This window comes from Zootoca vivipara, chromosome Z1 (genome assembly GCF_965207765.1).
Source record: "Zootoca vivipara chromosome Z1, rZooViv2.hap1.1, whole genome shotgun sequence".
Lineage (NCBI taxonomy): Eukaryota > Metazoa > Chordata > Lepidosauria > Squamata > Lacertidae > Zootoca > Zootoca vivipara.
In genome coordinates this window covers 30,533,770-30,548,820 of record NC_142583.1, presented here as the reverse complement: position 1 = coordinate 30,548,820, position 15,051 = coordinate 30,533,770, and the positions used below count along the sequence as shown (strand labels likewise).

Below are 15,051 nucleotides of genomic sequence, written 5' to 3'. Positions count from 1 at the left end.
CTACCTGTAACTAGACATTCATGCAGTGTGTCATTGAATAAAATGGGTGTCAAAGATACCTCACAATGTACAGCCAAAAAAGGGGGGTACAGTAAGTCTGCAACTTGCACTCTTTTAAATTATGTGCATTCAGCTTTACACCCCCCCAAAAAAAAATTCAAAAGGGGGTGGGAAAGGTGGAGGGTTCTAGGAAAAATGACTTTGGCAATCCCACCCACTATTGAACCCAATGAGTTTTGACCAGGCATAGGCAACCTTGGCTCTCCAGATGTTTTGGAACTACAACTCCCATGATCCCTAGCTAACAGGGCCAGTGGTCAGGGGTCATGGGAGTTGTAGTTCCAAAACATCTGGAGAGTCAAGGTTGCCTATGCCTGGTTTTGACTATACACAGTTTTGGCTTTAGGTGCAACCCCTGGAACATAGTCCCTGTGTAAGTTGTGGGCCTGCTACATTCCACATTTGTTACCCTCCCTATGACCTTTACTACCTACAGAGAATTGTTCAGAATATCATCCACATTCACTCATACAACTGAAACAGGGTCTGCATATCAAAATGTAGCTCTTCATCAGTTTCTGAAGTCCACTGCCGCTTGTCCTCATTCCTGTTGCAGGTGGCTCACCTAGTACAAGCTGGCCATTGAGCCCTTTTTTTCTGCACAAGGGAGTGATGGCAATGCACAACCTGAAAGGACTTTTCATAAATGGTTCACACCTTTAAACAACTGTTTCTTATGACCCACCTTATCATACTTCATCATTAAAGGAGATGCTCTCCTGGTCACCACGATTGTGCTTGTTGCCAGTGTGTGTGTGTGTGTGAGAGAGAGAGAGAGAGAGAGAATGCCCTTGGGTGTTTCCAGCTTTCCTCCCAGTCTTGGAGCTGCAGTGGTGAGTGGGGATTATTCCAGCAGTTGTGTGGCACTGGTGGCTCCAAGAGGTGCATAGCAGCCTCCTCCTGAAATGTGCTAATTGGATTTTGCACTGTAGCCACATAAAGTCACAATTCTGCTTCCCTCTACTACCTAAAAATTCTGTGCACCTTCCCAGCCCCATTTCAGTGATGAAACTTCCCATAGCCTTGCCACCTGATACCACATAAGAGGTGTCTTCCCTATCTACTGTCTTGGAAAATACCCCAAAATGTAACCTAAGCTAAAAGGTGATGTGTTTTGTGATCATTTGGTGGGATCACTTTGAAGGTGTTCTGTGAACAAGCCCATGCTCTTGAGCCATTAAAAAGTTTTTAAGATCAATTGGTCTAGAAGTTAGCATGCATGGCTATGACCACACTCCATGATGTGGCTTACCCCCGCCCTGCCAAATCTTGGGGAAACGATGTATTTTCATTCTCAGCAATAAATAATGGATATGTTGAGCAAAGTTAAATCAGGAAGGCAGTAAGAGATCCTGTGATATGAAGGTGAGTTTTGCCCCTAGTCTGTCCCTCTATGTCCCCTTTTCCCTATATGTTACCCCCCTGGAAGTTAAGCCTTGTTTCCTAATCACAGCCCAAAACCTCATCCAGGTTCTGCCTGGTTTTGAACAGCACCTTCCAGCTGGAGAACTTTGGCTTTCTTAAAGCAGCATTCTAAGCTCACTGAGAAGCTGTGTAGTAGCACCTGGAAGGGGGGGGACCTGTCCTGTGGATTAACAAAAGAGTCTCCTTCAGCTTTCACTTTTTACAATGTTTTTAATTGATGATCTTGCCCAGCTACAATTTTATCTACCAGTTGAATTCACTGTGTCTGCTGTTGTTGGTTGGTGGTGTTGCGTTGTTGTTTTTAAATAATGAGGTGGCGGTGGTAGCAGTTGTTGTTCCAAAGAAGAGTGGGTTAGGTGCCTAGGCTGGGCTGAAGCAATAAGAGAGGGACAAATTAAGTTAGCTCCTGCCATGGTAGCAAGGAGCCAGTTGAGTGTCTTTCCCATGGTGGCATCCATCTGTTGTTTTCCGGTTTATCTCAGCAACTCTTTCCACATATCCCCCTTGCTATAGCTCTTCCCAGACAATTCTCCATCATTTCTATTTTGTCGACCTCAGTTTGGGCAGCAAGTTAAGAAGCAACCTTTAACTGTGCGGGAGGAGGCATAACCTTGAACTCTCTACTCTATAAAACATTGACCTTCTGGTTATGTGTGTTAACCATTGTGCCCAGAATGGATTAGTTAGACCCAGTTGCCTCTTGTCAGATTTCCCCCGCAGGAGAAAGGTCTTCTTTTTTGCCCTTCTGAGGTTCGTGATGAGCAATTGTGACAGTTTCACTTCTCTTGAGATGTCACCAGTCACTAAATTGGAACCACTGGTTGCCTTGGCTAGGAATGGACTCAACTTCATCACAGATCACACCAACTGGTCAATAAATTGTTTGCTTATCTGATCCATATTGCCATACATATCCCGTCTTCCATTAGTCTGTTTTTAATAAGGCCTTTTCCCTCCTGAGCCTGATTTACGAAGTGGCGGGTGGCTTGTAAGCCCGTTGCCCATCGCAGACACTGTCCTCGATACTTGAAGCAGCATCGCGCAAGACCTTTTGGACGAGTGACAAAAGGATCCCTGATATACCTGGCTTTGGTTCATGGTGAGGCTCTTGTAACCCACCTGCCACTGGGGTAGATATGGGTCTTTGACATGCTCCAGCCCGGTCATAATTAGCAGCCTCCCTGTGAGTGTAGCTTGGCGTAGTGGAATGTGACTCACGGGCACCTTCCCTGTTTTTGTCCATTAAGTGTTGCTGTATCATCTTTAATGCCATGCCGAAAATGTCTTTTGCATGTAAATCCATGGACCACGGCTTTTCTGAACAACTATCAGGGGACGCCGGAGTTGAAACCTTACGATCAGCAGTAGAGGGCTGGCGCATGCCGCTACATTCCAGTTTATCCTTGATCTCCTGACGTGCTTTTTGAACAACCAGGGAGCAGAGTTTATTGACATATGAAGGTTCTTCTGAGCATCCCCTAGAAACAGAGTTGGTAGGGATCAGTTTGTCGGATGAGATGGTGTAGGGCTGAGATTTACGAGAACCACTTGCAGGTTTCAGTGCGTGCTGAAATCCAATTGCGTATTTCTGAAGGTCGTTGCTCAGCCAGCTCACAACGTTGAGTTCCTCAGAGGAGCCTTGCTTGAAAAGGCAGACCGCACCTTCCGTATTATTGGGATTGTTTCGCTCGTTGTCTTTTATTACAATAACTTCTTTATCCTCCAAACTCGCCAGGTCAAGGTGATTGTATCCTCCTCTCTGACATTTGTCCTTCATATTTAAGCTGGTTACATCAACAAAACAGATCATTTTGCGATCCTGGTCTTTCTGTCCTTCAGGGCTGTAGTGGTTTACTTTACATACGGACGCCTGACTGCGCAACCAGTCGATTTCATGTGCCATATCTGTTGTTTTAGGGTGGAGCTGTCCCCAGGGCCATAGAGTGGTGGTGATGGTGTTTTAGTTGAGCAGCTTTGATCCTGCCAGACTCAAGGTGTTGCCTCCTCTCTTAGCTTCCCATGCTCTTCTAGTGGCAGATGGGATTTTCACTTGTGTGGACAATTGGTTTCTATGACAACAGTGACATCATAAAGCATCAGTATCACCAAGCAACCAGTGGTGTGCTTAGGCAGTGGTTTAATAAAAGTATGCGAAAGAAAAGGCAGAATCTCTCCTGGCACACAAATATTAGGCTGCTTTTCAGGGATTATTTTATGTAGCCCACATTGGATCCAGAGGATCATTTTATCTTTGAGGATCATAAGTCTGAAATATACATGAAGATTGCCTAGGTCAGCCCCTGCCCTACGTTTGTCTGGCAGAAAAACTGTTAAAATCCAAAAAGGGTGGTTTGTAGTCGGGGTGCTTGTCAGTTTAAAAAAGAAAGAATGCATTTTTAATTATGGATTAATGAATCTGGAATAACTGCCACCTATGTTTCTTGAACTAGGAGCTGAGATATTTATAAGGAGAGAAAGCTGAGTAGGATGGCTTAACTAGTACTCTTCTTAGCATTTGGGGCATTCTGAATAGTCAGACTGCAAGGAGGAAAGTGTTCACAAATGCACTAGTTCCCTTCCGCCATTCCTGTCACCATTGCCCTCCACATGTTCCCCAGTGACTGTCTACAGCTAGTAAGTCCCCTGTACTTGTGGGGGCTGTGGTGCCTTTTGAAACACTAGAAAATGAGAGTTTCAAAACACCCGAGAGCCTCCTTAAGTACAGGAGCCTTCCCCATTATAGACAGTCACTAAGCATGTGCAGTGCAACAGTATGAAGGATGGAGGAGCAGAGCTTGCAAGTTTGTGTATGCTGTCTCCTCCTTGCATGTTTCCTTAAACCCTGTTCCGAATGCCTGAAGAAGGCTTTTGTTACCAAAGCAGACTTTATTCCCCATCTGCCCATTGAAGGAGTTTAGAGCCAGTATGGTGTAGCAGTTAGAATATTTGGCTAGGACCTGGGAGACCAGGGTTCCAATCCCTGCTCAGCCAGTGGAACTTACTGAGCCATTCACACACACCCAGCCCTAACCTATTTCACAGGGTTGTTGTGAGGCTGTGGTCTAAACCACTGAGCCTCTTGCGCTTGCTTATCAGAAGGTCGGCGGTTTGAATCCGTGTGGCGGGGTGAGCTCCCATTGCTCTGTCCCAGCTTCTGCCAACCTAGCAGTTCGAAAGCATACCAATGCAAGTAGATAATAGGTACCGCTGTGGTGGGAAAGTAAATGGCATTTCCGTGCACTCCGGCACTCGTCACAGTGTGGTCTCTTTAACTAAGACAGATATTGTGCTGGCCACATTACCCAGAAAGCTGCCTGTGGACAAAAGCCAGCTCCTTCAGCCTTAAGCAAGATGAGCACCCCATAATCACCTGGGTTTGAGGTCTTCTTTTTGTGATCTTGAATGTTTCCTAAAGATATGGAATCCATTGCCTTTAGACATTTTGTGTTATAGAGAAGATGTTATTAGGTGCAGTTTCTTCCATTGCAGTACTTCAGTAGTAGACAAATGACCGTACTTAATTCTTCTCTCCTGTCCCAACTGTTGAAGGAGCCATGAGCTGTGTTCGCATTTGTTTAATTTGATAAAAGTTTTGAATTTAGGCATTTATAATAGCTGAGTTTGTGTCTTTGACTTATTGAGCATTTTCTTTTCTTTAGCCATCCTTGGCTATCTTAAGGGGTGCATGTTTTTGAAAAAATATAATACTTCCTGTAAATGGAAGAATTGCTGAGAGACATCACACGTTCTCACCAAGTACAGTACTAGTCTTATCACTGCTTCTGGTTTCCTCAGGACAAACTTTAGCTTGAGGCCAATTTGGCAGATAACAAAATAAAATTGGGAAATGCTGGGTTTCATGTTGATAAGGCAGGAAAGTTGGTAAAAGCAGAAATAGATGAGTATATCCTGAAACAGGCTTCCGTTAATACAGTTGGAATGTCTTTTTGTCTTTCCTAAAAATATGTTTCCTTTTCAGAACATATTTGATGAACTCTTCCGTATGGCTACAGTCCAACACAGGACAAGGCAAGCTTGGAAACATTGAAATCGGGGAGCTTGGCTCTGTGTTAGAGCCTATGTCACTTGGAATGGCCTGACCCTAGCATTAGGCAGAGTGAGGTGGCAGCCTAACGCAGCTGATTTTGGGTGTCATGAGAGGGCAGCAAATTGTTGGTTGATGAATTATTGTTTTATGCCAACAGGCTTTTGGGAACTCACTGGTTTGTTGGCTTGTTTGTTTTACAAGGCTGGATGAGTGAAGTCTTTCTGTGATGTCATGCTGAGTATTAGAATGTTTCCAGGGCCATTAGAAGCATGTCATAATAATTCATTCTATAGGTTCTGTGGATAAAGTCACCATAAAGTAATCTCAGATCTGCCACCAAATTCAGTTTTGGGCAGAAGTGCTGCATCAATATGAATGAGTCCTGATTTTTATTTTTAAAAATCTCTAGAACAGGCATCCCCAAACTTCGGCCCTCCAGATGTTTTGGACTACAATTCCCATCATCCCTGACCACTGGTCCTGTTAGCTAGGGATCATGGGAGTTGTAGGCCAAAACATCTGGAGGGCCGCGGTTTGGGGATGCCTGCTCTAGAAGGCATGCAGCATAACTTTTCTAAAAGAAGGAAGTTGAGTCAACTACAGTCATTATTCTGCAGCAAAATGCATAGTGGTACAAGCTATTCTGGACGTTTCACTGGAATAAAGATGAACAAACATGTACAGGATACCAAGGACAGACTTTTCCAGAACATAGCATATTGCATTCTTTGCATCACTCACTCTTCTGGGAGAGTGATAGCAAAACTGCATTCTTGTAAGCCTTGCCAAATGTGAATTCTGGAAGTTGTGCAACATCACTTATCTTGCAGCATTAATCATGTAAGTGGTCTCTTTAACTAAGCCTCAGCAAAGTTCCAGCCTAGAATGATTTTGTATATTCAAAGCTTGCCTTGTGTACAGTTGGTATACATGAATGAATCAACATAATGCACTGGTGTTCCACGATTTGAAGGAATATGCACAGTAAATACAGAGACATTGTATGGACCAGATTGTGGTGCAGGTTGCTGTTTTCCTTTCCAAGGAAGAGGTTTGTGAAGAGCCCTTTCTCCACTGTTTGATTTACAGCCTACTTTCCCCCCAAAAACAAAAGCCTCCAGCTTGAATTGTGCACTGCTCTTTTCCTCCCCAGTTTCTTGTAACTCTGACGTGCTTATGTTTTTCAGGCCCTCTGTCGAGCAGTTTTTTCTACAGCTCGGGCCACATGGTCAACGCAGATAACTCAAAATAGAACCACCCTCAAATTGTGACTGCAATGCGTTGCTTATGGCTGGTTGCCTTGACTCTGCTGCCTTTCCTGGGCTGTTATCCCCTCTGCCTCATTTGACAGTTAATGTCAGGTTAACGGGGCTGTTCTTCATTAAGCACGTGCAGGAATTGCGTGACTCCCATTCCTTAGCCCTTCCGCATACTCCAGATGTGAGGAATCATCTCAGTGATCTTTACATATAGGCTAGGGGGCAGGCATATCTCCCTCTCCCTCTCCGTGGTTTGAATTCCTTTGCTGTCTTCCCTGGTCTCGTTTAACTGTGGTTTAGCATCACAGCTATGCTAACTGCAGCCGCATTTAGGCATCACATTCACATATTATTGGCTTGCAAAGCCCAAACAATAATTTCTTCTTAGGCTTGAACCAATGTCAGCGTGGTGTGCGAGGGGTGGACAAACTAGGATTTAAAGCAATGGTTTGAAGCTGGTTGTGCCACCTGTACTTTGCTGATACATGTAGGTTCAGAGTTCATTGGCAAACCACAGGTGTCAGGGATGGGCAGGAGCCGAGGAGTGGAGGGATGTGTAGGCAGAGGAAGCAGGTGTGGTAGAGGATGATCCAGGGGAAGGGACCAGTGACTGATGGGGTGCTGTGCTCCTCGCGAGTCAGCGGCCGGTGGTAGAAGAGGGGAGACAGGAGGAAGAGACCAGGCAGCCAGAGGCAAGGGAGAAGGAGACAGGAGAAAAACTGCAGAACGTCTCAGATCCCAGAGAGGAAACTCTCTGGTGCATTCAAACCAGCTCAGTGTGACTGTATTTTCAATGAACATAGCAGGCAGCAAGGCAAGTCCCCCCTGCTTCATTTCAGCAACTGTTTCACTGCAAAGAGGTTTGCACCTGTCATATGTGGCCTGTGGAGCCAAAAAGGTTTCCCACCCTACTCTAGAGGGTTGTCTTGAGGTCACTATGACCCTTGGCCCCCCGAAAAAGGTTATCCACCTCTGTCCTAAGGACACAGTTGGCTCACACCACACCACAGGCCATATTTGCAGCATTCAACCTGCAGAATTTGCTACACTGCAAATCAAAGCCTGATAAACTTTCATGTTTTGGCTCAGCAGCTTTGTGCCAAACCAGCTTCCAGTGCAGATGGCACTGTTGAATGCATATTCTTCTGGTGAGTGGTAGATAAATGTTGTACTCAGTCGGTTGATAATCTGCAACACTTCTTAGAGGTGGAATGCTCACAACTTCTGTCTACTTCTCAGTGTAGTGGGCCTAAAGGAAGCAAGCATTTTCAGTTTCCTACCATTAAAGACAAGTCTTGCACAACTAGTTTCATAAATCAACTGTGTGACATCCTTGTAATCCAATGAAAGTGCTTTAGAAGGGAAAGGACCAAAAAAAAAGTTCTTAATTCTACTTAATTACAGTACCACTGTCAGCCAGCCAAACAGATTTGATGACATATAAATCCCAGCTGATATAAACAGGAGCCGTGCTGGAGCTTGTCATTTCATTTCAGTCCCGTGGCTTGTGCCACACTTGCAAATTGTAAATTACTTCCAGTGGGTCCTCCCTGAAAAAAAAATCTATTATAAGAGAGGATGTTACCCTTAAGGAATGGCTCACCAGATGTTGCTTCACTCCTGACTCCCATTAATCCCAAGCAACATTGCCAGGGCGGCCCATCACCCAGGGCGATGGGAACTGTCGTCCAGTTACAGCTGCAGGGCCATAAGTTCCCCATCCTTGTCTGATGTTGGGGGCTGCCTTATAGCATGTCAAACCACTGGCCCATCTAGCTTAGTATTGTCTACACAAGGGGTGGGAGACCACCTGGGTCACCACCCAAGTGGTGGCGCTGTGGTCTAAGCCACTGAGCCTCCTGGGCTTACCCGATCAGAAGGTCGGCGGTTCGGATCCCTGCGACGGGGTGAGTTCCCATTGCTCTGTCCCAGCTCCTGCCAACCTAGCAGTTTATAAATAGGTACCACTGAGGTGGGAAGGTAAACGGTGTTTCCGTGGTCTCCTGCACTCATCACGGTGTCCCGTTGTGCTGGAAGTTGTGCTGGCCATATGACCCGGAAAGCTATCTGTGGACAAATGCCGGCTCCTTCAGCCTGAAAGCCAAGATGAGCACCACAACCCCATAGTCGCCTTTGACTGGACTTAACCGTCCAGGGGTAATTTACCTTTTTTTAAACCTTTTTTACCCCTCCACAGATCTGTTTTTGACAGGTGGGTGGATGTCAGGTGGAGCTGTGCCCACTAGAGGCCAGCAAGACTTGCATTCAGTGCTGTATTTAAACAGAGCTTAACGTAGGCCATGCTGTCAAGGAGCACTTGGGATCACACTCTTAAGCTTGCAACAGGGGTCAGTGCCACTCGGGAGCTCTGAGTGGAACCAATCCAAGCTGGGCTTCTGTATTCACCACCAAATTTAAACAGCCACGGCGTGACCTGCACCTAATGACAAGTGAGTGACAGGAGGGCATGGCTAGCCAAAATGGCTGCATAGGCCCAATTGGCAGGCCTAGGACCTCCATCGCTCTTCTACACTAACTGGCAGGGACTCCCTAGAGTATAGTCAGGGAGTCTTTCCTCGCCCTGAGTGGAAATGCCAGAGCTCTACCACTGAGCTACAGCCCTTCTCCTCGCCGTTAATTGTGACAGACCCAACCTCGCCTTAACTGCGTGTTTTAGGTTGGAAGGCTTTGTATTTACGTAACATTTGCCATGAGTGTGGGAAGAATATTCTCTTCAGAGTAAGCTACTAGATGACTACTGCTTTTGCGCATCTGCTAGTCTACAACCGTCAAGGCCACATAATATATGAGACTTCACTTGCAGGGCAAAATCCAGGCCAAGATTTTAAAGTTGTCAGCTATGCTATAAATATTTATAGGGCAGGTATACTAAAAGAAAAAAAATGGTGTGCACACATAATATTTTTTTTTTAAAAGAGCAGCAGCATCTGGAACATTTAGGACTATTCGTAGCTTTCTAGCTGTGAAAGACAGCATGTAAACAAGACGGACGAATCTTCCAATAAAGACCACACAAGGATAAAGCTGATATTTGCTTGGACCGAGGTTTTGTTGAGAATGTAGCCTTGCTACAGTAGAGCAGCTGTAGCCCTTTGAGTGCATGGGTGTGAACTTGCATGTAATACTTGCTAAAATAGTTTGCATGCGTTATGTGGCACAGTGGCTGGCCGCTGTCCCATGCACAAATATTTAGATGTTCCACAATAAACACACACACACACACCAGACTCTATAGCTTCCATGGCTTCTTCCTTTCACTCAAATCCAACAATAACCCCCTACCCCATCCTGCCTGAAACTGTTCTTACTGTAAACCAAGCTCTTATTCTTCAAGGCTCCTTTTTGGGGGGGGAACCCTATTTTAAAGCTTAGGTGAAGTAAAGCACCCCAGCTGGTGGTGCGGTCCTACTTGTTCCACCCTTGCTATGAGCCTGGGGCAGGTTACACAGGAAGCAGGCATTCACCAAATGTGCCAACTTCAAGGGAGATAGGGAATCTTCTCTTGTTTAAGCCCTGGAGAGTCCAGTACTGTATAGATGTGTGGGAAATAATTCAATACAAATTAGAGAAGAGTTTGGGGTGGGCTTTTTTTGCACAGCCTTGTGTTTAAGCTCTTGCATGGTTGCTAGAGATGGAAAGGAACTGCATCCAGGGAACGAGTGCATTGTGGGAGGTGGGGTGGAGCATTCCTTGCCCCCTTCATCAGCCCATGTTTCTATGCTGGTCAAGGCCCTTTCCTGTACATGCAACATGGAAATATAGCAGGGCGGGTGGAGGAGGGACTGAGTCCATCAGCCCCTTTTATGACTTACAAGCAGACTAATGATTGGTTGGTTTGCAGGTTAGGCTTCTGTGAACTTAGTAAGCATGAGTAGGATTGGACTGTAAAGCCATCTCTGTTCAGTGGGACCAACTCCCAAGTCAGTGCGCATAGGATCACAGTTGTATATAAAGAGCTGAGGATGTGGCTGTATTCTGTCATGTGTTTCATTGTTTTGTGATAGCAATATTATTTTTGGCATTCACAATGAATTTTTGCATGGTAGTAAATCCTTTTTTCATCATAAGGAAGCTGAGAACAATATTTCCTGGAATGAGATTATTGCCTCAGCTAATCTGGTACATAGGTGTGTTTGTTTATTGTGCGTTTATATTTAAGCATTCCTTAGTTTTTGTTCGTATCGTGTGTACTGCTAACTTCGGGGGAGGCGTTATTTAAAAGGTCTGGTTCACACACAGATAAGGGTGTGGTACAGCTGTAATGGTTACGAGAGGGGAGATTGTATCTTCCCCCATGTCCACTTCCATTTGCAGATTCTCTCTGCTTCTCCCATTGCTGCCAGGTCTTCACCATGGTAAAAGCATCTATGTTCACCTTAACCATGGTTATCACTAAGCAAGGTACCTTTCCATCAGGATTTGAAAAAAAACAGCTTCAAATCCTGGTAACAGTGGTGACTCTGTCTAGGTTGATGCAGGTGCAGCCTGTAATTGAGAAAGGAGGCAGAGAATTTACACATGGCAGGGGATAAACTGGGATTCCCATGCCCCACTTCTCATCTGTTAACAGGGAATGTAGGTCAAGAATGTTTATCTGCGTAGCACCAAACTGGCAGTTCTCTTTTTGTTGTAGGTGTTGTTCACAACACAACACAGAATTAAATTTGTTTTCTCCTGTTTTTAAATACAGGGACCCTCTAAGGCTTCAGCAGCTGCAAAACCAAATCCGACTGGAAAAAGAATCTGCCCAGTGGTGCCCTCAGCAGCAAGCTGGTTTCCATCAGACTCTGCCCTTGTCTCCAACTTTTCCCCCTCCACCTTCATTCCAAGAACTTGAGTCAAGTCACTCTGCCGCTTCTCCTGGGCAAATGAGCGTTCTGAACTCCCATTCTGCTCCCGCCATGCAGTCATCCGGCTCCTTCAACTATGCCCGCCCGAAGCAGTTCATTGCTGCGCAGAACATCAGCCCTGCTTCCAGCTACGTGACTCCTTCCTCCGGATCTTCAACATCAAGCCTTCCATCTCCCATGTCTCCCACGGCTTCCCAGAAACAATTTGGCAGAACATCTGCTCCCCCTTTCTCTCAGCCATTTGCTCCGGAGGGGGAGTACCCGTGGTCTCCTTCTCCGCCGCCTCCACCTCCACCAGTTTTCAGTCCAACATCATCTTTTCCAGCCGCCGATTTCTTTCCACTGCCGCCACCCCCGCCACCTCCTCTCCCGACTTCTGTCCCTTCACCCTCTGGCAGCCTTTCTCCAACATCAAGATTTTCAAACTCCGGCCAGTCCCCAGCCGCCTTCCTCAGCTCCTTGCTGCCATCCCAGCCACCTCCCATCTCTGTCAATGCACTAGGACTTCCAAAAGGCGTCACACCACCGTAAGTATCAATGTTTGGTGGACTTCTCAAAACAATGATTTATTAGTCTTGGTGTTACTTTGCTTTGCTTTTTGTAGGCACCTCCATGACTGTCTCCATAGTTAATGTATTGTTCCAGTAGGATATCTCTCAGAGCACACTTGTATGGCAGGTATCTCAGCCATCATGCATGGTCTTCTACCAGCATTCATTCCCCACCCCCCAGTCCATTGCAGTTAAAAGCCCTGGTACCTTCAGACTGTTATCCTTTCTTACATGCACATGGTTGTTGGATGCTGCTCTTACTGTATATCTATAGCCAGCTACCTTTCCTTCTCGGCCCAGTATAGGAAGTTGCATTTGAAGGGCAGTCAAGAGTAGTAGTCGATCCACAGAGTCCTCATTGGCAACCAGTTGCTGGCTTCAAAATGATTTCCAGATATCACCTAGACTTTCCTTTCCCTTGCTCCACCCTCCCAAGATGACTAAAGTTATTGTTATACTCTGGGTCCCTGTCCTTGGCAACGTTACAACTTCTCATTTTTGCCACTCCCTTCTAAGAAGGTAGGCATGTGGGTCTATGCCCAAACATGCAGTATGTGAAACAGATGGGAAGAGATGGTGCTGGGCACCATTCTGAGCCAACCAGCAGAGCAATAACTGGCCAGATCCATATTTGAAAGGCCTGTGATTGCCAGTAGAATCTCTTATTTCTACTCTTATTACTTAAAAAGGTAAAGGACTCCTGACAGTTAAGCCCAATTGTGAACGACTCTGGGGTTACGCGGCTCATCTGGCTTTACTGGCCAAGGGAGCCGACGTTTGTCCACAGACAGTTTTTCCAGGTCATGTGGCCAGCATGACTAAGCCGCTTCTGGAGAACCAGAGCAGAGCACGGAAACAGCGTTTACCTTCCCACCGGAGCGGTACTTATTTATCTACTTGCACTTTGACGCACTTTCAAACTGCTAGGTTGGCAGGAGCTGGGACCGAACAACGGGAGCTCACCCCATCGCAGGGATTTGAACCACCAACCTTTTGATCGCCAAGCCCTAGGCTCAGTAGTTTAGACCACAGTGTCACCCACATCCCTGCTCTTATTACTTAGGATTCTGCTAATTGTGGCCATTGGGCTTTTGAACTCTGATACTTGAGTAGAGCCTTGATCCCAGCATCTCCCCCTTCCCCACCCTGACAATAATCAGCACTGGACACTTCACAGGAAGCTTAACCAGGAAAGATAACGTAGATTATTTTGAACCACTACAGAGATAAAGAGCCTCGTTGGCCTCCTTTAATAATTCCATTATGGCCTTGGTCAGACCTTCCCTTTCAGTCTTGCCCATCATCTTCAGGTCTTTTCCCACACAGTGCCTTTTCGCACCTAACATTGTTCAGCTGTGGCCTGTTGTTTAAAAGGTCAAAAGCTCATTTGGCTTCAGCTCCCCTCCTCCTTACTTCCCGGTGGCTCTTTCTACCTGGCACAAAGTCTAAGGAGTTAATAGCAAACATGTCCTCAACATTTGGGGTGAAAGTTGAGGAAATAATGGATGAAAACTCACTATAGCTAAATAGAAGAATGGAATCAACTTGAAGCCAAAGGAGACATCTTGTTTTCCCATGAAACCAAAGTTTTATAGAGCTCTCAATCAAGGCTCAGTAACATTTGTTCCCGAACATGTGGCATGGGAACATGAGCAATAAATATCACATAAACATTTCAACCCGAAGGAGCTTCATTTTTGTGAATTAGAGGCCTCTGTAGATTGTGGATTTGGCAGCATTACCGGAACCATCATTGTTCAAGTGAACATCTTCCAGTTGGACAGCTTTAAAGTGCTAGATTGCCAGCATATAGGTTTAGGCATTCCAGAATCTTGTGTTTTTTAAAAAACAACAACAACCAAAACCTATGTTTCTAAAGGTTTGTTTACTGCATGCAGAAAACATTTAGAAATAGCAACTTGGATACATAATAAAAACCAGTTAAACAATTGCTTAACTTGAGAAATACGTGCAAAATTGAAGAGTATGAAAGAAGGCCTGGAAATAAAATGCACCGCCAATGAGCGGGCTGTGGCAATCCCTGGCAAAATTCCTGGAGCCCATGCAGCCCTCTTCCTGTCCACAGAGATCTGTGAATTTGATTCATAGACATAGTTTTTCCTACCCTCCTCTGAAACTCCCTCCGGGCTTTGAGTAGAGTAATTTAAAGAGAATGGTGTGTCCCACTGGTCAGCTGATTTGTGGGGTGCTGCTCCCTTTTTAATGAGCTAGAATTTGGGTTTTCCCTTCCATTTCAGGCTACTATGCTCCTTGTCCACAACCTTAGCTGTTGCTGTCCCTTCTTTCTGTCCACAAGTGGTTATCGCGTACAGCAGAGATTGCTGCTTCCTATCTATGCTGTGGGTCTGGTTGCCTTGAATCAGAAGATGCCGAGTGTGTTTTTCAGTTGCATCAAAAACAAATTGCAGGCCTTAATGCCTATTTTTCCTCTCTCTGATTGACTGTGTTCATTACAGCCACCAGGTACATACATACCTAGATGTATTTCCTAGACCTCTTCAGATCAGTACAACCATGTAGCAGAATCCCAAACGGGTTCTGTTTCGTTCCTTTCTGTTCATATGAAAGTGCAGTTTAATTGTATCTCCAAAGGCAAATCCAAATTCTCTCTTTATTTACATTTGTGGAGTCGCATGGTTGAGCCTGAAAGCACAGCTGGCTCATAAGGAGTCTCTGCAAATATACAGTACATAACCACTAGAAAGAGAATGTAGAGTTAGTCATCAGTCCTTGGCTAGACTGGAATCCCTTGCAACGTCAGAGGGCAGGAGAATGCATTTTCAGCTTGTGGGCATGTCAGCTTGAAAGAGGGATAG

At 45.5% G+C, this 15,051-nt stretch overlaps 2 protein-coding genes across 5 annotated transcripts in view; one reads left to right on the top strand and one right to left on the bottom strand.

The window, feature by feature from the left end:
- The window catches only part of PALLD (palladin, cytoskeletal associated protein), a 225,245-nt gene that overhangs the window by 174,198 nt on the left and 35,996 nt on the right, over positions 1 to 15,051 (top strand). For all 4 annotated transcript variants that reach the window (XM_088659970.1, XM_088659979.1, XM_060278691.2 and 1 more), the window contains one exon: positions 11,504 to 12,190. In XM_088659970.1, the coding sequence (XP_088516096.1) occupies positions 11,504 to 12,190 (687 nt within the window). The remainder of the gene's footprint in view (positions 1 to 11,503; positions 12,191 to 15,051) is intronic.
- On the bottom strand, positions 1,676 to 4,803 carry LOC148687321 (A-kinase anchor protein 4-like). The gene has a single exon (XM_088659989.1). It carries the CDS (start codon positions 3,386 to 3,388, stop codon positions 2,453 to 2,455), a length of 936 nt encoding a protein of 311 aa, XP_088516115.1. The 5' UTR covers positions 3,389 to 4,803; the 3' UTR covers positions 1,676 to 2,452.

What these genes read in the sequence shown, in the direction of transcription:
- LOC148687321 (XM_088659989.1), bottom strand. Translation starts at nt 3,388, where the DNA reads ATGGCACATGAAATCGACTGGTTGCGCAGTCAGGCGTCCGTATGTAAA.